This window comes from Ochlerotatus camptorhynchus, unplaced genomic scaffold (assembly GCF_037179485.1).
Source record: "Ochlerotatus camptorhynchus isolate MF236.1 unplaced genomic scaffold, CSIRO-AGI_Acam_v1.1 ptg000196l, whole genome shotgun sequence".
In the NCBI taxonomy this organism is placed as follows: domain Eukaryota; kingdom Metazoa; phylum Arthropoda; class Insecta; order Diptera; family Culicidae; genus Ochlerotatus; species Ochlerotatus camptorhynchus.
This window is the reverse complement of record NW_027040686.1, coordinates 1,635,234-1,661,132: the sequence shown is the minus strand read 5'-3', so window position 1 is coordinate 1,661,132 and position 25,899 is coordinate 1,635,234. Positions and strand designations below refer to the sequence as shown.

The 25,899-nt window shown below is 39.9% G+C and overlaps 1 protein-coding gene across 1 annotated transcript in view; it reads left to right on the top strand.

Moving 5' to 3' along the window:
* ImpE1 (Ecdysone-inducible gene E1) overlaps positions 1 to 24,850 on the top strand; it is a 186,044-nt gene extending 161,194 nt beyond the window's left edge. The window contains exons 4-7 of the mRNA XM_065223750.1: positions 6,319 to 7,545; positions 7,652 to 7,869; positions 23,713 to 24,241; positions 24,551 to 24,850. Coding sequence (XP_065079822.1) covers positions 6,319 to 7,545; positions 7,652 to 7,869; positions 23,713 to 24,241; positions 24,551 to 24,702 — 2,126 coding nt within the window. The 3' untranslated portion in view covers positions 24,703 to 24,850. The remainder of the gene's footprint in view (positions 1 to 6,318; positions 7,546 to 7,651; positions 7,870 to 23,712; positions 24,242 to 24,550) is intronic.
* Positions 24,851 to 25,899: the final 1,049 nt, after the last annotated feature.

Below are 25,899 nucleotides of genomic sequence, written 5' to 3'. Positions count from 1 at the left end.
TGATTTAGGGGTGGCGCAAACGCGTCAAAGTTTGACTTTTTTCACTCTCGAAAATCTCCCAGATACATGATACATGCGTTTGGTAAAAAGTAATGGTTTTTACATACCTATTTTGATTTTTGGACCACCCTAATGAAGAATAATTGGACCACCCTAGTGAATTATTTCGTATTAGATCCTAAATGGTGGTTTAATTCGATATATAAGCAGGTTGGAGACAATTGTGAACAGTTTTAGAAGCCGACTCATCAATCTTCTGTATTCCATATAGAACTCGTGAAAGTCCCAGAAAGTCGATTTTTGAAAAAAAAAAAAAAAAAAAAAAAATTGTTTCGAGATAACACCAAATCTCGGCGTTTCATGTATTTATAAAGGCATTTGGCATCAAAAAAAATTTTTGATTTCCGAAATTTCATGTAAACACCGCCCCCCCCCCTTTGGGAAATTTTTGAGAGTGAAAAAAGTCACGCGTTTGCGCCACCCCTAAATCATGTCCGATTGAGCTCAAATTTTGCATAGGGTAATTTTTCGAGGCAATAAACATTTTGTATATGGTTTGTTAGCGAAATTTGATGGTCAAATTTTTCCCATACATTTATTGGCAGTCTTGTGTATATTGTAACAAAGCAGGCAAGCAATATATCATTATCCTTCTACCACTCCGATCGAGCTATGTTACAGAGCGAGTTTGTCATGGTAGTCGTAGCAAACGTTTTGTCTGTATCGTTGGTTGCTTTATGTGTTTGGATTGGCTGATGGTCATTGTTGACAGTTATAGTCCGAGAGTTGGAAGGTGATAGCTCTATAGCAGATCCAGCAACCCATTTCAGAATGGTTGGAGGGTTACGCCCATTCCGAGGTTATTTTCACTTACAATAAGCCCCGCATGTATGTATTACGTCTATTATTATTTTTTTTTTGCTGGGGAGGGGAGTAAAACCAACCGGTGGAAACTAACGATTTTAAATTGGCTCACTACTTGACTAGCCTATTGGTTTCAAGCAAATCGATTAACGTACCCCATCCTAGTCAAAATTCTAGTACTACACAATGTTTGAAAAGTTTTCGCTATGAAAATTTGACAGATAAAATGAGGGGTTCGCTGATTTTCCTATGTTTCGAGGGGTGCATCGATTAGCTTGGGACCGAAGATAGTAGCAGAGCTGAGCCAAAAAGCACGTTTCTTCGGGACCTTATGGTCTTAGAGTTACCTCTATGGTAATACCAATGCGTCCATTATTTGAACTTTCGTCTATTAATTGGATCTCACCCGAATGATCTGTAATTAATCGGCCTCCTCGTGATTCCTAAGTTTAAGATCAATTGTTAGCCCTAATGCAGTACCATCTCCTTGATCATGATAATAAGAAAATCCGTGTCTCTTTGCTGGTGTCGGTAAGAAGTGCATCGGGTTAAACGCACCGGCATTGCTAAGTGTCACTATGAACCTTCTGATGTTGTCCCACATAACCAAAGCAGCTCAAACTGCACTCTCAGATCCAATACTCTCAATAAAAGAACACATCTTTGCAAGAAACTTTATTTTTTTTTAATTGAAACACAAAAGAAAACACGGAAGCAAAATTCAAATGTGTCAAATATTCAACGTGACCTACTTGGATCATTCAGTAACAATAGTAAAAATACAGCGTTGTCCGAAAAGTAGCTTTTTGATCATGTCTTGTACGGCGTTCAGACTATACCTTCTTCTTGCTGGCTATGATTAGGGTTACCATATGGTATCCTAAAGGAGGACATGTCCTCCTTTTTGAATAATTTTTCTACATCCTCCTTTTGCCCGAAAATGTCCTCCTTTTTCATTCTTGCACATATTCATAAAATTGTTTTCAAAGAGCGTTGTTTGCAGAGCTTATTTGTTTAATTATGTCGCAACCTCATCTTATCTAGCAAATGCCATTCGATGGTGGGACTAGGAGTATAGCTATAGCTGTCAACCCCCTACATTTAGGCTGCGGTTCATTTGGTGAAGTTTAACTTATATTTGACAGTTGGAAAATTTTCAAATAATCCTGCTATTCTACCAGACTTATTTCAGACAAACCAGGAATCAATTTTGATAAACAATTTCTCAAAAATCGGACAACAACAGAGGGATTTTCAAACATTATAATTTATGTTACTAAAATTTGACATTTCGAAAATAAATTATAATGTTCGAAAATCTCTCTGTTGTTTGTTGTTGTTGTGATTTTCGAGAAGGTGTTTGTCAAAATTTATTCCTGGTTTGCCAGAAATAAGTCTGGTACAATAGCAGGCTTATTTGAAAATTTCCTATCGTTCAAGTGTAAGTTAAAATTCACCAAATGGAACACGTAAGATTTGATAAAGAGCAACCAATCGTTGAGATATTGTCAAAAGTCTAACACTGCTTCTTGACGCCAAACTCGGTCTAAGGATTTTAAACTCGGCCTAACGCATTGAAACGCCATTGAAACGCCATTGAAACGCCAATGAATTCACTTCGGCCTATCGGATGAAGATAAAAATTGATTCAGTCAGAGCGTTTCTATTGTTTTTGAGAATAATGGGTGCAAACCTCGTACCAAACGCATAATTGACTTGTTAACTACGAAATCATGGATTTATTTGAAGTTTTCTGCTCGATAGGCCCAAAATGGGCGATTAGGCCGAAGTAGTTCTCTACCCTATTCAGATTCAAACTTTTATTGATTACTTAGCTACCCATATGATGTATTCTAGGATAGCTCAGATGGCAAGGCAAGCGGCTCGTGATCGGGAGGTCATGGTTTGAAATCCCATGGAACGACGTGTGAATGTGTATGTTTGTAATAAATGTTCTAGTTCTGTGTGGGTGCGTGTGACAGAAATAATGACAACAATCACTAACGAGAGAGAGAGAGAGAGAGAGAGAGAGAGAGAGAGAGAGGAAAAGAGTACAACAAACACCAACTAGTCACCCTGCTCTTCTCCCGTTATTATTTTCGGATTAATTATCCCGTAGTTGAATCATCGTTTAATAAATATATAATAGTGTCTAATTAAACGTTACTTCACATGAAAATCAAGCGTAAATACATCTTTTTGATTATGGTATCATCACTGTTCAAGGAATCAATGATGTCTAATAAACGCTGAGTAATCAAACATTTGATCGGATAAGCTCTGTTACAACTCATGTGAGTCGAGTAAAAGCTTCTCGACATACCTTATACAACACGAAGTAGCTCAATGTTGTGGTTGAATAAGTTCTCTAGATTTGTGTGAACAAAACCACAACAGAAGTTATTATTAAAAATAGTACAATTATTATTAAGCATGCAGTTAAATAAAATGGTCAAGAAGTCGTTTCTTCAATAGGCGATTGTTTGTTGGGAAGGCTATCTGATTCCCAATACTTCAAACTTTTACTTGAAATAATATGTATGACATCTGATAACAAGATAGTCTTTATTAAATAATATGAGCAAAAATCTGAACACAATGCAATAAACCTAAAATGGGCCCTACTCGACTGCTTTTATTGGCAATGATCGTATTGTCAATACGTCAATGATAAGAGTGGGGTTAGCTTCGCTTAAGGATTAATAAATCATAACTATTCCATTTGACGCTTTCCTTCTTCTTCTTCTGCTTCTTCTTCTGGTTCTGCTTCTGCTTCTGCTTCTTCTTATTCTTCCTCTTCCTCGCATTTCAACCTTATTGCTTATCGCATATTAGCTTATTGCGTGTTCAAAACTTAGTGCTCTACTAGATGCACTTCCACATTTATTAATTGAGAGCTTTCGATGCGTGTACCATTTTTGCATTAGTATAATTGTGTGGCAAGTACAATCAAACTCTATGCCCAGGGAAGTCGAAAAATGTTCCAACCCGAAAAGTTCCTAGACCGGACCGGGAATCGAACCCAGCCACCTACAGGATGGTTTTGCTTTGTAGCTACGCTTTTACCGACTGAGCTAAGGGAGACTCCTGAAAACATCAAAAATCAATTTTCCACGAATCACGTGACAGATGGTTGTCCACGCAGGGATAGAAGAGGAGCTTTCAATCTATCTAAAACTGTCCATGTGATTTATGGAAAACACTCAGAGTTGAAGCTGATAATATTCCCTACAAGTATAGACATACATGTTCTTTTCATTTCGTAAAAGGCTAGAAGGACGAGCGCAAAAAGTTTTATTTTCGCATGGTGTAATTATCATATAAAGTCTAAATGGTTGCAATGTTAGTTTTCATCTAAATAAGTTTAAAGTTTACAGTAAATATGTCAATATTTGCGATTTGATTTCCTACATGAGTGCAGTTTTCATAAATTAAGCCATAATCATTTCCACTTTTTTATAGGACAGCATGCATGTATTGAAGATTTCAAATGTTTTTCCCTACGTTATAATATTTTGGATTCATTTTGATGGTGCAGTTTTTCAATACTTCAATACTTCTCTTATCATCATTAACGAATGTTTCATCCCTTGATGTGTGCTGTGAAATTCATACCAACACATCGTATCAACAGTTGCTCTATTATGGTACCATCCGTTGAGATTGCTGAAATGTACAAAATAGTAAATTGTAGTTACTGATGATCCTTTAATTTCCGTAGTCTGAAATCTACTTACCTTGCTTTTTGTTCACCATACCACCACCCGCCATGATGGGATTTGGCCCTGTTGTCACCCGCCACATCATCATTATCCTGATCATGAGTCGAAAACTTTTGTCCGACGAACGGGCTCAACGAATCGCCCATTGTTCCACTGTGCGATCCCAGAGTCTTCAATGCATACTTTTCACTCTCGTTTCCGATAGCGAACCGATCGTACTTGGCATACTTTGCTACGTTCCTAAAGTCCATCAAGTGTACGATCAGCTCGTACTCTCCAGACGAAGTTAACTGTTGACCAACAATTCAGTTTGACGATTTTTTTCAGCTTTTTGTATACAACATGCTTACCGAATGTATCTTATCCAGTCCGATCCAAAACTCACTGCTCAAATCTCCAAATCCCTTCCTGTACTCCTTCCAGTTGCGATAAAAATTAACCACTCCATTCGTTCGCTTTTGGAAAACGATCCATCCACCGCCGTATAAGTTTTGCTGACAGAAAATTTGATACCGTGTGAATCTAGGCATGTTCGGCCAGTATGGTCCCGATTCCTCCGATTTGTTGTCCTTACAGGACGGCCCCTGGGCAATAGATTTCCCGGAAGGCGTTCTGTTGTAGATGAAGGACGTATTGATCTGTTCCATGGTTGACCTGTTGTAAAGGTAAAGATTATGTTTTGGATGACTATATCAAGGTAGAGACTGGACCATACCTCATTGCCTGCATAAATTCACGATTATTGTCCCTCTGTAGGTTGGTTTCCATTTGCAGATCGATGAGCCTGACGAACAGGAAAGCAAAATTAGTTAGCGTCTAAATGTAATAACGATTTCTTATAATTGATACTGACTTTTGAAAAACAAATTCAATCTTCGCTATCAATATCTCGAAACCAAATCCTTCCACTTTCTCGGTAGTACATTGAGCACGACCATTGATGAAAGCAAGGAACACTATTAGTATCAATGATGTTGTTAGTTTCATTGTTAAAGCTTAATTGAGCTACGATGTAAGTGTAGTTGCTGTTTTTTTTATATCGAAGACCCTTATTTTCTTTACGAACGGCTTCCATCAGAAAAGTATTGCTATCAAGTTCTGATCAAATATGAAATTAAAACATTCGTCTTATTTGTGTCAAATGTGGATAAAATAAATGCAATTCAAGTGGTGAGCGATAAAGATGGTCATTGCACTAAACTAGACCTCGTTATCAAATGTAAATCCCCTCGGATAAGGCTTCATACGAACAGCAGCCACAGTCAGTGCTGGATGAAAAAAAAAAGAAATACGTACTTTCATTCATTATTACATTTCTTCAATTTTGAATGTGCTTGTGTTTGTGTCTGTCCTTGAACTGAGCGCAATTTTATGCTAATAACTAACAAAAGATACCGATAATGTAGCTCCAGTGGCTTGCACATGCCATTACAATTGTAGACATTACAGCATCCAAATCGGTAGATCGCAACGCACCGACAGATCACCAGACATTTTATAAAACAATATTGACTGAAATTCAAATTTATAAAATCAACAGATCTCTCTGGGATTGCATAAGAACGGTCTATTCGGCTTTACTCATAAATATTTACTTACAACCGGAAGCAAAGCCGCCAAAGCTGTCCCGTAAATTGATGATTACCATTAGGGACTGATGCCCATACATTTCGCCACTCACGTACGCACTATAGAACTAAAAAATTCTCCTATTCCCCTTATCTACTTCCAGCCGCCCGGCCTGGAACGGTATGCTACAGTCACGCGCACTGTCGCATGTGGGCCGAAGACAGCCATTGCGACTTTCTAATTCCAAATTTATTTGGCCGGTGCCAGTGTACTTCCCCGGCTCGCCAGGCGGGACCATCCTGCGTGGTGGAATCACCGGTCGCCGTTGCAGTGGAGGGTGAGGAAAAGCAGCAGACGGAAGACCAGCTGCCCATCATTGCCAAACCACAGCAGCAGAAACCGGATGAGCAGCGTATTTCAACTACCACCGAGGACGATTCAGTCGTAGTTGATAATTTCATGACAAATGTGCAGAATTCCGACCAGGAGCAGCAGATGGGACAAGCCGAGGAGAATGTCCATGTGGAACAACAGGGAACGCAAGGCGAGGAGAGTTCGACGGCCAGTGGTAGCTATGATGAATATGCCACCAGTGAGGAAAATGAATCAAACGATGATTCCAAGAGCACTTCTTTCATGCACCAATACGAGAATACGGAAAGGTACACGGCCGTGGAACAGGAGGCGGAAAGTAATTTCCATAACCACGTTGAACACGACACAGTTGAAACCACCCCTTTTCACGAATCTACTGATTACGACCAATATTCTTCGGAGGCCTCGACTACAGGGCTCAATGACGAAAGTTACGAATACGAAAGCGCAAGCCACGATGGCGAAGAATCAGATGGCTACTATCACACGCAGCAGAACAATCACCACCCACAAGAGGTAGAACTTCTCGAGAAGCACAATCACATCTCCGGAGAAGATCATTCCAATCTGATTGAAGGTGAAGACGATTCCACACCCAAAACAAGCCATGAATCGTATGAGTTAACCAATGATAGCTCGGAAGGATATTCTACAACAACTGAGTTTCTGAATGACAATAACCGCCGACAGGAAGTTACAAACGTGGTTGAAACGACGGAAATAAACGAAACGACTCCTGAATCCCAAACCGAGAAACAAGTCAAAGAAAACGAAATTGATGGAACTATACCGGAGCATACAACTCCGACCATGGTCCGATTGGCTAGCAGAACGACAGCGATGGAACCGGAAGCCCCTATCTCAACAACCGTTGCCACGCTTCTAGCCGAATCAGAACCAGTAACGACAACGACAGAGCGAATGACTAGTACTACACCAGAAGCTACTACGACCACCACAACAACAGCTTCGCCCCCTTCAAACATAGATGGCAGCATCAGAGTAAAGCACCATGGTAAACTTTCGTAGCTTTTATTCCAGTTGCACCAAGAGAGGATTTTCGTATTTCTCTCGCATCAACAAAACACATTTCACGTTTTCTCTCCTTTTCCAACCAACAGGCATTCGGACACGTGTTGATCTTGGCGATGGGCCAGTCTCGTTGGGTTTGGCGTGCATAAACAACCGTCAGTGTCAGATGGCCGATCCCTACACTTACTGCAACGAGCTGGGCCGGTGTGAATGTTCTCATTCGCAGCAACAATATTTGACCACGGAGCTGGCGACGGAGAATACATGCAATGCTGCCAATACCGGCTGCTCACGAGGAACGTTTCAGGTTTGTTAACCAGTCGATTATGATCTATATGATAGTGAAGATGTACCACAATAGGAACGTATAGTCTACCCTATGCAATAAGTTTCTTTCTCTAATGTACACATTTTGTGTATCCACATTGCTCCGCTTAACCTAAATGGCAGTCGGATATTTGACTGACCTTACGCAAGCCTGGCGATAAAAGCTAGGGGTAGACGGGGCAAGATCGCCTCCCGGGCCAAGATGAGTACCCTTAAAGATCACATCAAAATTGCACATACGTACCATTCAACAATGATTCTAAGATGCAACGTTCCAAAAATGATTTAGATATATTCAATAACTATCAAGAAACTGATGAAAATGTGCCTGATGAAAAAGTCCTCTCTTTGTTTGTAAGAATTGTCAATAAACAGCCTAAAAATATGATAATAAGTTCTTGTAAGTTACAAGAAGAGGTTGTAAAGTATGTGTTAAACTCATAAAACCTGTCAATATTACTTTTCGAGAGTCACAATTGCCGATTTTACCACAAACGAAGTGACATACGACTAACTGGCGAATAAATCCATTTAAAAAATGTGGTACACTGTAATAGAATTTTCTTGGAAGCTTGTGCCATCATCCGCCAGATGGGTTAGTTTTTTTGTTTTGATTTGAACAAAGTTGATTTTGTGTACAATGATTCTTTGACAGTGTGCAAAGAGTGTATCATTTTGTCATTTTTTTTATGCATTTCAGTTTTGAGTAAAGTGAAAGAGATAGAACCAAAACATTCTAATACACACTTAGATTTTTTTGCCGAGATGGGCACCACCGAGCAGCTCGGCATTTTATTTTGCTGGAAATTCAGCAAAAAATATGTTTGTTAGCTGAGATCTCGGCAAAATTCCCGTTTGTTAGCTGAATCTCGGCAAGTTTTTCACTGAGATCCAGCAAAATAAAATGCCCATCTCGGCGAAAAAATCGAAGTGTGTACATTTGGTGAAAATGCTAGTACAATCCAGTAATAGTGTTGCCATGTGGTACAATCTAGTAGTAGGGGTGTTGCCATGTGGTACACTGAAAAGTTGAAATAGCAGGTTAGTCACCAAAGTTTTCGAGCCGCTCCGTCTGTCACTTCGTTTGTGGTGGTACACTGTAATAGAATTTTCTTGGAAGCTTGTGCCATCATCCGCCAGATGGATTAGTTTTTTTGTTTTGATTTGAACAAAGTTGATTTTGTGTACAATGATTCTTTGACAGGGTGCAAAAAGTGTATCATTTTGTCATTTCTTTATGCATTTCAGTTTTGAGTAGAGTGAAAGAGATAGAACCAAAACATTCTAATACATTTGGTGAAAATGCTAGTACAATCCAGTAGTAGTGTTGACATGTGGTACAATCTAGTAGTAGTGGTGTTGCCATGTGGTACACTGAAAAATTACAATAGCAGGTTAGTCACCAAAGTTTTCAAGCCGCTCTGTCTGTCACTTCGTTTGTGATTTTACTATTCGTGAGCGCTCACTCTAAGTGAACGCTCACGAATCATAAAATCGCTTATTAAGACGCTCTGAAAGTGAAATTGACAGGTTTTATGAGTCAAACCACAGAGAACAGACATCCAAGTCAAATTCCTAACGTGTGTAAGAAATTTGACCGCTATTTTGAATAGACATTTGAAACTAGCAATATCGTGGTGACTACCCATCGTCCATGACCGGCAGACGTCATCTTAACATAAATGTCAAAATTGTTGTGAGCAAAACATTGTTTAAAACCGATCAAAACATGGGCCGCAAGTGCGAGTTTCATTGGTGCGCAAATAAACAAGGTGTTACCAAGTGAAAATCTTTTCACAACTTTCCTAAGGATGCTGAATTGCCCGAACTACAGGAGATTTTCTTCTCACGTGGAGTCCAAGCGCTTGCAACGAAAAAGTTATGTTCAGACCACTTTCCTCCGGAGGCTTTTCGAATTCCTGTTATTCAAATCTTACCACATTGACCACACAACTCGATTGATTTCCGTTGTTTTGTCTTGTTTGTTTTGAACTGACTTGACAGTTCATTTGAATACACTGTCAACAAGGTTAACCCAAATTTTAGTTCAGTTTACTGATTAAACGCACAAAGTGACAACTCGAGTCGGACATTCCGTATGGCGGCGCTTGGGTTTCTAACGTATTTTAATTTGAATTCTTACACATATTTTTTCGAAAAAAAAATGTTTAAGCTTGGAGGTCTGTTCTCTGTGGTCAAACTAATACTTTACAACATCTTCTTGTAACTTACAACCCTAATAAAAATAACCATAAAATAGAACTTAACGACGTGTTCGGGGTATCATCCAAACCATTTGTGAGATAGTTTACTCATTCGGGATACAGTTCGTTTATGGTATTTGCTTACTAGGGAAGTACAACATATCATTATAACATCAAATGATTTCATAATTCCAAAAAATAATCTTTATAGCAAGTGAGTGGAAGCAACCCTGCTACTAATGTCTATTGGTCATATCAAACTACTGATCTTTCCTGTTTTTGTCAGCCCCATCTGAAATATTAGACTGGGAAGCTGACAAAATCGGGAAATTTTCATTTTTGAATATTTTAACCATCAACATGATTTTGAAATCAAGTTTAACCATTATTTATCCATTATTAATGGAATTACTGACAAATGTTTACTATTTTTACAACAAAGGGTACACCAAATGTCTCGAAAAGATTGCGTACGGTTTGTTGAGCCGGTACGTATTGTTCGGTTTGCTTAAATTCCGCTTGGTTTTCAGCGCTGCAACCAACGCTGAACCTCCATATCTCAGTATACACTAGCCAGGAGCTGTCCCGAGATGTTCGGTATGAGTCTGGCTACCGCGTTGATGGCCTTCTCTGCCTTCTCGTAGGCATATTCTACGTGGCTATTGAAGCCAAACGTCAGCCTCCTAGCTGGAGCTGTTGAACGCATTCATCGTTATCACAGCGTAATATCGATCTCCTCTCCACTTCTGTTTCGACGCCTTCTCGGCTCGCTCGACAACTGTCCGAATTGCATTCAATTTTTCTTTTCCTTTTCAAAATCCGAACTGCCTTCCGACAATCCTTGCTCACACTCCGTGCATTTCGTCAGCCTGTTTAGGATGATTCTCTCCAAGAGTTTTCCGAGTGTATCCAGCAGGCACTGCTACGAGCTGCTCGTTGGTGACTTCGTCGTTATCTCCCTCTCCGTCTCCGTACGATGTAGGTGGCCAGGTCGTTGGATCGTGCTTCGAGAAAAATCCTTCCACGATGACTTTCAGGTTCTCTAAGCACATTTCAACGGGCATGACTTGACATCTGATCTTCGTCATCACGACACGGTGTGCGTCGTTGGCAGCAGCGTCTCGACCCAGCTCCAGTTGCCAGTTTGACTTGCTCTGCTTTATCTCTCGTTTATGTGTTCGGAACATTAAATATAATAATAAATTTTATCTACGTTCATCTCTGTCTGCTTCTGTTCTTGCTCTCTGAAGACGTCTTCTGGCTCTGAGACAACTAGCGCGGAGGGTGCTAATTGCCTCGTTGCAGCAGGAGGTTCCACTTCAGGTCGCAAGTTCTCGTCCTCTGTACTGCCACAATTAATGTTTTCCACTGCAGTCCGCATAAAGTGACGTCGATAATCGATTCCCGACCATCTCTGCGAAAAGTGCTGGTGGTGCCTTTATTGAACAGCCTAATTTTCAGCTTCGCCAGAGCTTCCAGCAGAATGTACCTTCTTGCGTTGGTACATCTGTTTCCCCACTCCACTGCCTAAGCATTGAAGTCTCCTCCGATGACTACCGGTCTTGGTCCGATCAGCTCTTCGGTAAATCCAACCAGCGTCTCGTGGAATTGCTCCATCCTCCATCAGGTGCGTAGCATATGAATATTCCGTTAATTTGGGCGATCACGAAACCTTCTTCTTGAATGGGGTATCTGCCCATAACTTGTATTGCAGCCATCCCAGCTCTATCCACCACCTAGTTACCTTTATCGGGAGGGACTCGATACAGCTGTGCAATGTCGCAATAATTGAGGTTTATTTGAGTTACTTTTGTTATTGTTGCGACAAATCAATTTTTTTTTCAAATCTGTATTTCTAAAACATGTTTTAATTTTACTCTAGCATCATTTGTTAAATTTCAAACCACTTATTGAAAAAAAAAACATCAGTTGCAGTCAACTGTAAATTAAAGCCGTCTGAATTACATTGGTACACCGCTCGTATTTCATGGTTTCGACATTTCATTATTTATATGTATCACAAAAGTCTACTATAGAACTCTGAAGTTGGCCTGTTGTGCTAAGCTGCAAAAATGGGCGAAGAGAAAATTTCTCTGCAGCTTCGAAATCTCATAGTCCGTGATTGCCAAAAAAAGAATCGCAACGCAAAATAGCCGAAAAGCATGAGATTAGCTGTGGTGCAGTTCAGATGATCTATTTGAAGTAGCAATTACTTTGAAGTATTGCTGATTAAGCTGGAAGAGGACAAAAACGAAAAAAGTTATTCACGAACAGACACCACGATAATCCGTTCGATTAAAAAAGATCCACGCATCACCATTAGACTGATGCAAATTTTGACATTTTCACTCCACAGTGCTGAAGCGGTTGCAAATCAGGTCATGATTAGCCTCCCAAGGTTTGTACTGATTTGGTTTGAAACTGTCTGGGCACAAACCATTTGAAGTTTGTATGGGAATTGTTATGGATAAACCAAACTTTTTTCTCATAGTCTTCTATCCTTCTTCCATATCGCACTGTTAATTTTTTTTTATAGCTATTCATATGGAAAATTTTCTCAGCTACAACTTTGCGCAATATTATTTTTCAGCCAAACATCAAATTAAATAGTTATTAACTGTTTAAGAGATTAAAAATTGTATGGCATGATCAAGCAACTGTTTTGTGGCAACACTGTATTCTGCAGTGTGACATAGTAGCCATGATGTTTTAGCTCTATTCTACGCGCCAGAAACACCAATTTTGCCTGCTGAGCAGTTGATTGAGCATAATCATAAGACAATAATGACTTGAACCATTAATAACTTTTGATCCTTACATTTTATCGAAAAATGGTCTTAAACAAAGTTGTAGCTGTTAAAATTTACTACAAGTACAGCTATCAATTTTATGAGTAATAGGGTTAACTATTAGATAGATATGAATACAAAATTTGGTTTTCCCGTAGTAATTTCCATATAAACTTCAAATGGTTTATGCCAAGTCAGCTTCTTACTAAATGAGTTTAAATTTTGGAAGGCTAACCAGGAACCAAATAGGAACCGTTTGAACACTGTGGAGCGAAAATTTCAAATTTTGCATCAGTCTAATCACCATCCGCGTAGTTAAAGAAAGGCTGAATCTGTTGAATTCTGATCGAACCATTGACCAACGCATTACTGAACATGGTTTGAAGAGCCATTTTTCTCGGAAGCTACCATTTAACAGCAAGGTCAACAGCCGAAACTTTAGTTTGTTACAACTTTCAATTATTTTTTTCTACCTGGTGCTGGTATTTCCTTTTGATAAACTAAGTACAGTACCCGTTTGATTTTTACAATTAGCCTGAAAATTTGGTGTTGCCCTTTAAAAGATTTTATGAAAATTAATTTATGATTTAGTTGATTTTGGACCATCGTGAGTCATCTTCATGACATAGACGTTATTTATAATAAGTTAGCACAAGGAGCAAACATATATTATTTTCGAAATCTGTTCGATTTTTGCATGGGTTTCTTTTTTTTTTTCCTTTGGTTTGTTTTTTCCGTCGATCTTGTTTTCCGTGCTGAGCACCAATGCTACCGACGTGCCAGGAAGGCAGCTCCCACACCTGGACCCTACCTATCGACCCATCAACTCATGAACCGGGGACCAACGGCTTTACTTCCCATCCGAAGGAAGGCGTGATCAGAGATGTTATGCCTCAGAACATCCCGGCGGCGCCGACTGGTACTGAACCCAGGCCTGCTGGGGTGAGAGGTAATCACGCTTACCACTACACCACCGGCGCCGTTGATGGGTTTTTTTTAACTCTTTATTTGTTCCAAATTCAAAATAAATTACATTTCATTTTTAACCTAGGTGCTCCAGTTACTGCAGTAACTTACCAGCCTTAATTGTTATGATATATATCTAAGTGTTTTTACATTGTTCCTGTCTTGGCAATTCAGTATTTTAAACAGGTTTTTTAAACCTGCATGTCAGTATAACAATTCAAATTTTAAAACTAAAAACTAAAACTAAATCTTATCTAAGTATAAAGGGAATTAATCGTTGCAATTGAGAATTGCAACGATTTTTGCCGGAAATTATTAATTATTTTGTTGGACATTTGTGCTAAAGTCTCAACATTCAAAATTCTATGTACTTCGGTAGTACTGTACCAGGGAGGCAACTTCAAAATAATCTTCAGAACTTTGTTCTGAATCCTTTGAAGTGCTTGTTTCCTGGTAGTGCAACAACTAGACCATATTGGCACAGCGTAAAGCATGGCCGGTCAAAAACTTGTTTAAATATTAGAAGTTTATTCGTCAGGAAAAGTTTGGATTTTCTGTTTATAAGAGGATACAAACATTTTATATATTTGTTACATTTGGCTTGAATGCCCTCAATGTGGTCTTTAAAAGTTAATTTTTGGTCAAGTACTAATCCAAGATATTTCACTTGGTTTGACCAGAAAATTGGAACTCCGCTCATAGTGACTATGTGACTACTACTAGGTTTCAAAAAGGAAGCTCTAGGCTTATGTGGAAATATTACAAGTTGAGTTTTGGAAGCGTTGGGAGAAATCTTCCATTTTTGTAAATAAGAAGAGAAAATATCTTAGCGGAAATGCCTGTATCATCAGTGAACAAAGATTTGTTGCAACCCTGAGGCAAATCAGGGAGGTCCGAAATGAAAATGTTTTACAATGTAGGCCCAAGAATGCTACCCTGAGGAACTCCTGCTCTAACAGGTAGTCGATTAGATTTGGAATTTTGATAATTTACCTGAAGAGTTCTGTCAGTTAAATAATTTTGAATTAATTTCATAATATAAAGTGGAAAATTAAACTTTTTCAATTTAGCAATCAAACCTTCATGCCAAACACTGTCGAATGCTTTTTCTATGTCTAGAAGAGCAACTCCAGTTGATTGGTCTTCAGATTTGTTTGACCGAATTGAATTGGTAACTCTTAAGAGTTGATGAGTAGTTGAATGTCCATGGCGAAATCCAAACTGCTCATCTGCAAAAATTGAGTTCGTATTGATGTGAAGCATCATTCTATTCAAAATTATCTTTTCAAAAAGTTTACTTATTGAAGAAAGCAAACTTATTGGGCGGTAGCTAGAAGCTTCAGCTGGATTTTTATCCGGCTTCAAAATTGGAACAACTTTTGCGTTTTTCCATTCATCAGGAAAGTATGCCAAATGGAAACATCTGTTAAATAATTTTACCAAGAAAGACAAGGTACTCTCTGGGAGTTTTTTGATGAGGATATAGAAAATTCCATCATCACCTTTGCATGGGGTTTGATTTTGTCTAACGAACGGGTACTAAAAACCTCTAAAAATCATATAAAAACAACTCCGTAGCGGTGCTCATCTTGCCCCGGGGTATCTGAGAACGGTGCACAGTGAGGCAACGATCCCAGTAGCGTGGCCAAAACATCTAGTGCCATGGGTATGCATCCTACAGATTTGCAGTCTTCGACAGTTGTTTAGTTTATTGCGTGATTTTTTCATGAAATATTGAATCCAATTTTTAATAATTAATAATGTGATGCGGGAATATACAAATTGAAAGTGGATTGCGTGACGACGACCAAATGGAGTTCAACCAACCATGAAAACTAACGATTTTAAATTTGCTCACTACTTGACTAGCCTATCGGTCCCAAGTACATCGATGAACGTACCCCATTCCAGTAAAAAATCTAGTACTACACTATGCTTGTTATGATTGGATATGAAATTCTCAGCGGCGCCGGTGGTGTAGTGGCAAGCGTGATTGCCTCTCACCCCAGCAGGCCTGAGTTCAATCCCAGTCGGCGCCGCCGGGATGTTCTGAGGCATAACATCTCTGATCACGCCTTCCTTCGGATGGGAAGTAAAGCCGTTGGTCCCCGGTTCATGAGTTGATGGGTCGATAGGTAGGGTCCAGGTGTGGGAGCTGCCTTCCTGGCGTCGGTAGCATTGGTGCTCAGCACGGAAAACAAGATCGACGGAAAACAAATCCAAGGATATGAAATTCTGACAAATAAAATGAGGATCTTGTGGATTTTCCGATGTTTCGAGGGGTGCATCGATTAGCTTGGGACCACAGAAAGAACCAGAGCTGAACCAAAAAGTTGAGCACGTTTCTTCGGGACCTTCTGGTTCAACCATAGAAGTAACTCTAAGACCAGAAGGTCTCGAAGAAACGTCCTCAAGTTTTTAGCTCAGCTCTGGTAGTCTCTTCGGTCCCAACCTAATCGATGCACCCCTCGAAACATAGGATATCCACGAACCCCTTAATTTATCTGTCAAACTTTCATAGCGAATCAAAACAAACATAGTGTAGTACTAGAATTTTGACTAGAATGGGGTACGTTAATCGATTTGCTTGGGACCATAGGCTAGTCAAATAGTGAGCCAATTTAAAATCGTTAATTTCCACCCGTTGGTTCAACTCCATTCAGTTGCTGGTGGATAGAGCAGTTCCGTTCCAGCCGGCACTGACGCACAACTGAGTTATGTTTAAATCGGAGATTTATCGTGATGCTTCAGAATCCAATTAATGGATGAAACGTGGACATCTCGTTCCGTTTTTGGTAATTATAATTAATTGGTCGTAGGACTAGAAAGGTTAAGTGATGCTCCATTTTTCTCTAACGGTTGGGGCAACTCTTATCATAATTGGAGGTGACAATTTTTCGTATGATACTTTCACTTTGGTCCCCCCTTTTCATAATTTGAGGTGTAATATGATATTTTCATCTTAGTTCCCCCTTTTCATAACTGGAGGTGACAATTTTTCACATCATATTTTCATCTTGGTCCTTCTTCCATAAGTGGAGGGAAAACCTTTTCATATGATATTTTCACTTTGGTCCTCCCTTTTCATAATTGGAGGTAACAATTTTTCATATGATGTTTTCATTTTGGTCCCCTCTTTTCATAATTGGAGGTGTCAATTTTTCATATGATATTTTCATCTTGGTCCTTCTTTCATAATTGGAGGGACAACATTTTCATATGATATTTTCATTTTGGTCCCCCTTTTCATAATTAGAGGTGTCAATTTTTCATACAGGATCAGTTAGCCTTCTCGACTGCTATAGTACAGCAACACTCTCTCAAATAAACCACGTAGTCAACGAATACAACCGTAGCCTGGACCTCTGCTTCGTTAGCGTTCAGGACACCGCTCCTTTCATCTCCACGGCACTTTCTCCACTAGTAAAGCAAGTACATCATCACCCTCCCTTGGTTGTCACTGTTGCTGACAATCACGATCGGGTCTTTGACGACATTTCCACGACCGTGTCATGCGATTTCGGGAAAGCCGATCACCGTAGTATCGTCAACGTGCTATCTAGTATAGATTGGGAGAGCATCCTCGATTCCGATAATGTTGAAACCGCTGCGCAAACATTTTCACATGTCTTGGCTTATGTCATTGACAGGCACGTTCCGAAAAGAGTTCACCGTAAAATTTCTCGTCCTCCCTGGCAGACGAGTGAACTGCGTAGGTTGAAGTCGACCAAGAGAGCCGCATTAAGAAAATTCACTAAGTATCGTACGCTTTCGCTGAAACGTTACTACGTTAGGCTTAATTATGAATTCAAGCGAGTTAGCCGTCGATGCTATTCGCTATATCAACAAGGGATTCAGAAGAAACTCAAGTCGCACCCGAAGTCATTCTGGAATTACGTAAATGAGCAGTGCAAGGAATCCGGCCTACCTTCTTCAATGGTGTTGAATGGAGCAGTTGCTTCCACTCCTCAGCAGATCTGTCGCTTGTTTTCTGAGAAGTTCGCCAGTGTTTTCACGAATGAGAGATTAACTGACGAACACGTTACCCTAGCAGCTAGTAATGCAGCTAGGTCAAACACTGGGTGCGATGGATGTCAACGTCGAGATGATTTCCACTGCCGCATCACAACTCAAGTCGTCCTTCAATCCAGGACCCGATGGCGTTCCATCCGTATTCCTGAAAAAGCATATCGCCAGCTTGCTGATGCCCATGCTTCACCTATTTCGATTGTCCATCTCGAGTGGTACATTTCCATCTTGTTGGAAATTCGCACATATGTTTCCTATCCACAAAAAGGGCAGCAAACGGGATGTGGACAATTATCGTGGAATTACGTCGTTGAGTGCAGTTTCGAAGTTATTCGAGTTAGTCATCATGGAGCCTCTACTCTCTCATTGTAAGCAGTATCTAAGTGGTGTGTGCTTCACTTCCGATCGTTCTACTTCCGCAAATCTGCTGTGTTTGACATCGTTTCGCGATGGTTTCGTTCATATCTCACTGATCGGCAACTGATGGTTGCCATTGGTGACAACCGGTCCAATATCTATCTAGCTACGTCAGGAATCTCTCAAGGAAGTCACCTGGGACCTTTGATTTTCTTACTCTACTTCAATGACGTGAACTTGGTCATCGAAGGCCCACGACTATCGTATGCAGACGATCTTAAAATCTACCTACGAATCCGCTCGATTGGCGACTGTCACTTCCTTCAACGTCAGTTCGAAGCCTTTGCCAGCTGGTGTAATTTGAACCGAATGGTGGTTAACCCCACTAAGTGTTCAGTGATCACTTTTACTCGGAAGAAAGAACCAATCACATTTGAATACAAACTTATCGGCACTGTAATCGACCGTGTGAACCATGTGAAAGATCTGGGTGTTATTCTGGATTCTCAACTTAAGTACAAGCAGCACATCTCGTACGTTGTCGACAAGGCGTCTAGGACATTGGGATTTATCTTCAGGATAGCAAAGAATTTCTCCGATATCTACTGTTTGAAGTCACTGTACTGTTCCTTGGTGCGATCCATTCTGGAATATTGTTCTGTGGTCTGGAGTCCAAACTACAACAATGGTGCTGAGAGAGTTGAGTCCGTTCAACGCCGTTTTCTTGGATTCGCTCTGCGGAAGCTGCCTTGAAGAGACCCATTTCATCTGCCCAGCTATGAAAGTCGTTGCCAGCTGATTGATCTGGAGCCTCTCCGAACTAGAGGAGACACCTCTAGGGCCCTGTTTATTGCGGACACTTTACAAGGTAGAATTGATTGCAGTGCAATCTTGGGGCAAGTCAACATTAACGTCCAACCCCGTGCGCTACGTAACAACGTTATGCTGAGATTGCCACTTCAGCGCACAAACTATGGCATGAACGGTGCAATAGGTGGGCTGCAACGAGTGTTCAATCGAGTCTCGGTCATCTTCGATTTCCATATGCCTCGACAGCTGCTACGAAGATACTTCTCATCGTTCTTTTCTGGCACAGTTAACCGTGAATGATTGTGTGTTTTATTTATGTATTTTATTCTTAGGTTTTATTTTTTGATTTACCTATAAAAGTTATTTAAATCATCATTGGGGCTATACACAGCCTGTTGATGCAGACAAATAAATAAATAAATAAATAAATAAATAAATAAATAAATTTGATATTTTCATCTTGGTCCCTCCTTTTCATAATTGGAGGTGACAATTTTTCATATCATATTTTCATCTGGTCCCCCTTTTCATAATTGAAGGCAAAAACTTTTCATATGATATTTTCACCTTGATCTCCCCCTTTTCATAATTGGAGGTAGCAATTTTTCATATGATATTTCCCTTTGGTCCCCCCTTTTTATAGTTGGAGGTGACAATTTTTCATATGATATTTTCACCTTATCATAATTGGAGGGACCATGTAACTTTGTGGCAAAAATGAGTTAACTTCTGGAATCAATTGTTAACTACCTGGGCCACATTATAAAATCAAGTCGAAACGACTGTTTTCGTACAAGTGTTCATACGAAAAACGCTTCGTTTCGACTTCTCCAATAAGGCTCCTGAATATTAAGATGTGCACATTAGGTGAACGGTTCTTCTTCTTGTTCGCATTTCAAGCTTATTGCTTAGCGCATATTAGCTTATTGTGTGCTCTCAACTTAGTGTTCTAAATGCACTTCCACAGTTATTAATTGAGAGCTTTCGATGCGAATACCAATGCATGAATTTTTTATATTGTGTGGCAAGCACAATGATACTCTATGCCCAGGGAAGTCGAGAAAATTTCCAACCCGAAAGATTCCCTCGACCGCACCGAGAATCGAACCCACCGCCTCCGGCTTGGTAATACCGTGCCTTTACTGACTAGGCTATGAGGCCCCTATGTTAGCGGTTATGTTCTGAAAATATCGTATAAAATTGTAAAAATATAGATAAAATTGGAATGATCTCATCCAAAACTGGTATGCTTGACTGTGATCAACAACTTTTCCGGGCTCTGAACAACTGCTACAAAATGTCACTAATGGAATCCTCCTCAGGTCGCTTCTTCTTGGTGTGGCTGAATCGAACGATTGGATCACAGACAAACAGACATAACTCTCGCAAATTGTTCATCGAACACGCATTGAACGGTCCATATACATGTTTTTTTATGTTGGTAGTACTGCCACCTGTGGCATGCATAGTCAATTCCCTCGTGTTTGACGTTTACACACTACTGCCATCTGTTCAGCGTACTACCCATCACAGGATACTCAACAGATGGCGGTAGTGTTTTAGCGACGATGGTTTATAGTGAAAAATATTCAATGTGTTATGTCTGTTTGCCTGTGATTGGATGTTGGAGGTTGATCAGGGATCTATAGAATTTAACTATAATGAACGGAACGGAACTGTTTTCTATAGATAAAAAAAGCGGAGCGAAAGCTCAAACACCTCATGATGGGATTTTACCCAAGGCTGAAACTGGTAGCTTCCTAATGGTTAAACGAAACATGCCGGGTTTAGCAAATGTGGTCCTGGGCACAATATGACCAACATTGAACTTAGTTTTCAATTCTTATATGAGTTCAGTTACGGTTTGACCAAGCCCTGAAAATGGGTCCAGTATCCCTTACATCTCAAAAAGCAGCTTATAATTCAAAGAAAGAATGACATTTCAAGTTAAAAAATCACTATCATTTTCAAAGTGCGAGTTCGTAAATTTTATCAAAATCGCAGTTATTTGAAAAATGTTTTAATCACTTGAACAGGTTTAGCACAGACAAACAGACATAACAGTCGCAAGTTGTTCATCGAACAAGCATTTAACGGACAATTTAAAAGTATCGTAGTTGGTAGCACTCCCTGTGGCGCGCATAGTCAATTCCCTTGCGTTTGACGTTTACACACTACCGCCATCTGTTCAGTGTAGTGCCCACCACAGTGTACTCAACAGATAGCGGTAATGTTTTAGCGACGATGTTTTACAGTAAGAAATATTCAATTGTTATGTCTGTTTGTCTGTGGTCAAACTATGGTAAATGTGCCAGTTATTGGTCCTCTAATTGCCATCAACAAAAATTTCATATTTTTTTCATTCTGTACAACATTTGTTTTGATACAAGCTTAGAACAAACTCAGAAACAATTAAAAACGTGGCGGAGTCTATCTTTAACATAAAGAGTGAGACTTAATTAAACATGTTATGCAGAATTAAGTGTTCCGAGACTGAGTCGTTCGTTACTCGACGAATAGTACGTTTGAATAAGCTGAATCTTGCGTATTTTATGACTCAATTTTATATCAATATTGTCGCTCGTATATGTCAGTCTTAAAGTACCTAAATTAACATGTTTTTTTGACGTAGAACTACGTCTTTGTCGTCTATACTGGTACAAATTTAAAAAATATGTGTGGTGAAATAGTGTTAGGTTTTGAACGCTTGTAACTTTGTCATTTATTAATGAAATGAAAATCCAAATACGCCAATCGATAGGATATTACTTAACAAATCTGCTGAAGTAAATACTTTTCCAATTTTTGGTCAAAAAACTTTTGAAAAATGTTTTCATGTACTAAAAGTTTTCTCCAAACCCAGTCATCATAAACGAAAACCACTTAGTTGCACATCATTCTGCTTGAACCTGAAAAGATATAAAACAGCGCTGCTTTCCTGCCTCTGCTCATTACCGCTTCGGACGGCGTGGCACTAGCGGCTAAAGGTGGATCACAATGATGAATGAGACTTGGATAATTACGCATGTAAAACCCCCTCCCCCCTAACAAAAACTTCTCCAACCCCCCTTAACAACAACCCGAAAAAGACATGGACTTTGACGATCACTTTTTTCCGGGAAATAAATTTTAAGCAAACCACAATATAAGTAAAAACAATTTTTTACACGCAGAGCTAAAATTTTCAAGAAAAAATTGCTTAAGGGGAGACATACATTCGATGAATTACCAACAACTGACTGTAAAACATATCTGGTACCACTATATATGCAATTAGATTAACATCCAAAGTCCATCCTTTTTTTAAAAGAAACTTTGTGTCCCGTCCCATTCATAAAAAACGGCGGAAAACCATGTCAGGTGTGGTTGCACATCGTTCTGCTTGAACCTGAAAAGATATAAAACAGCGCTGCTGTCATGCTCATTACCGCTTCGGACGGTGTGGCGCTTGGTCCTGTAGCAAGGACCAAGTCAGTGGATAAAGGTGGATCACGGCGTGATCACCTGTCACATAATGAGGAATGAAACTTGGATATGCAAAATACCTCTCTCCCCCTCCCCCCGTCTACAACGTCAACTCAAAAAAGACATGGATTTGACGATCACTTTTTTTTTCCGGGAAATAAATTTTAGGCAAACTACAAATATGAGTAAAAACAATAGCCAAAATTTACAAAATAATTGCTTAAGAGGAGACATACATCCGATGATATTATGTTGGTAAATTACCAACAACTGACTGTAAAACATATCTGGTACCTCTATATATGCAATTAGATTAACATCCAAAGTTCATCCTTTTTTTTCCATATTCTGCACAAAAGATGCGTTCTATACCCCGCCCCATTCATAATAATAAGTATAATAGTCAAAATGCATGACAAACATCAATTTTGCGTGGTTTTACGTCATACTGTGGTCGTGTCTAGTACACAACCCTTTAATTTTTTTTATCTAAGTGTGTTCACTTATAAAACCATGAATATATATTGCTAATCCAAATATTTATTTTTGAATCACGTATTAATTTCAAGAACACAAAGATCCACCGCAGCTATCAAATAACAAGACTTCCAAGAATCTCCGGCAAAAATACTTCAAGTTTGTCATGGCACACTATGTTTTTTTCAGTATTGATCTCATTTTCATACTAGTGGTAGAACTTCGACAGTTGCTACTCTACGGTAGCCGCCGGACGATCCGCAATATTTCAAATTTGATTTAGTCCCTACACACTTAGATTGTTTGCTAAGATTGGCACTACCGAGCAGCTCGGCATTTATTTTTTCTGAGATCTCAGCAAAATTTCTGTTTGTTAGCTAAGAACTCGGCAAACTTTCCGTTTGTTAGCTAAATATCGGGAAGTTTTCACTGAGTTCCAGTAAAATAAAATGCCGAGCTGCTCGGTGGTGTCGATCTCAGCAACAACAACAACAATCTTAGCGTCATGACTTTCGTAGAAGACGGAAGTAAATCGGAAGTCAGACTTTCGAACTTTAATTTGGTACTGGCGACATAATAGCGAGTTGTGCAGAGTATGGCACAATAAAAAAAAAACGAGTTTTGGCGGAAAACGGTTTGATTTAAAGTCCGTTTGACCGCCAAACGCCAGTTTAGCTTGCATTGCAACTAATTATACATTCACAAATCATTCCCATTCCCTTTCAGTGCCGCTCGAGTGGAATCTGCATCAGTTGGTTCTTCGTGTGTGACGGTCGTCCGGATTGCAGCGATGCCTCGGACGAGGAGTGCAACTTTTCGCTGAAATCCAACATCACCAACTGTCCGGCCCTGTCATTCCGCTGCGAGAAGAGTGGCCGCTGCATCTCGCGGGCAGGCATCTGCGACGGAAAGATCCAATGTCCCCAGGGTGAGGACGAGGTAGGTTGTGATTTCCGCAAGTCCCGCAAGTGTCCGGAGCATACGTTCATGTGCCGAAGCGGAGAGTGCCTTCCGGAGTACGAGTACTGCAATGCGATCGTGTCGTGCCGCGACGGGAGCGATGAACCTCCACATCTGTGCGGATCACGATCGGTACCGAATTTCTTTGTCAAATTGCTGTCTGGGCCAAACAGTCGCAGCAGAAACTACTGCCCGTTGCGTTGCGGTAACGGAAATTGCCGCTCAACGGCTATTGTTTGTTCCGGCCGAGACGGTTGCGGCGACGGAAGTGACGAGGAGAGCTGCTCGGTTTGTCGTAAGTATTGATTTTCGATTCGGTGAACTGGTTAGATTGTGGGGTTAAAAATTCATAACTAATTGAGTACGTATGGAGGGAGTGCTCTGGCCGTCCTAGGAAGCATTTATAATCTATTGAAGTGGATTGTAAAAACGGACGAAACCAGCAGCGTGAATAGGGTCGGTTGGGCCACTGAACATGCTGCTCAGCAAGCCTCCGAACGCCAGCGTACATGGTACATGGGAAAAGGACAACGATTGAACAACGTGTGCCTTTCCATTCTCTTTTCATGATTTATTGACAGATGGGTTAATTTCCTCTTTACAGGCTGTCCAGCACCGTCCGTGTACGAGGAAACTGCGTCACCTGTCCTGACAGCGGCGGCTTCGACTTACACCAGCAGCAGGTCCAGGCAGCGAGGTCGAACTGGTCGCATTACCAGTAATTGGCACCTACATCAGCCACAGCCACAACAATAGGACAATCGTCGCTACTTTTTACCGATATGAAATGTCTTTCCATTTCTCGCACTCCGCCGATAAATTGCAACTCAGTAGCAACCGAGTTCAATTTGCTTCAAAAAAGCAATGCAAATTTCTCCAACCCATGCTGAGAGTAGTGTGCAAAATGTAACGACGTAAATAGTCTTATCACTCAGTGCCAACCGCATCAAAACATTTTTAAAAAAAAATACGCACATACTACAAACTCTCGGCTAAGTAGAGTGTTGTCTCGAATCGCACAGGACAAGACGCGACACAGCGTGGATAATGCTCCAGAAGTAGTTTTTTTTTGCGAGAGAACGAGCGTAGCATATCGCAAAATTTATTATCACACATATAGTAAGCACAGAGCAAGCTCATTTAAGTAGCCGGAAGGCGATACCCATTGCGTTCGTAGTTTATGCATCTACTACTAGTGGCTTTTAGTAGGATGATAAACATGCTCGCACGACTTTTCTGGTTCTTCTTATATTTACTTTCACATATGTTCGACTGAAGCGCTAAGTGAGCTAAGTATTTATAGAGATGAAATTGTACATATTTACTGACTATTGCAACTAGAGTTTAAGAATCGGTATTCGCTTCTCTTTAGCTATGTTTTATTATATGTAGATGATAATCGGACTCAGGAGATGTGTTCCAGCGGTGCGAGGTGTTTTGGTTAGGATTTTACATTGAAATTCAGTTCAAGTTTGGAAATGAAATCTTTACGGAGTATAAATCAAAACGGTATACAGTATGGTTGAACATAAAGTGGCATTTGGAAATTCATAACAGTAATAACGAAACCTTGTTTTTAATGAAGCAGTTTATGAATCTAACAAAACTTAAATCATGCGCATACTAAACTTAATTTAAAATAAACTCAACCGCTCTCACCGAATCAGAAACACACTTCTCGTCGCAGTTTTAAAACAACTTATTGCTAAAGACTAGTAAAGATCAAAGGTATATTTACAGGCAACCTTTTGTTTATTAGCCCTGGATAATTTAATACACACACATATTTTAAATATTTAAAAGAAAACACGTGTCACAAAACTGGTTGGTGACAATTAGCGTTGACGACACTCCTTCACTCGTTCACGTTAAACTGCAATCAAAACCAACACTGTCGTCGCCGCCAATAAACATAAAATCACAACAAGGCGCTCACCACCTAAGATAGGTAGG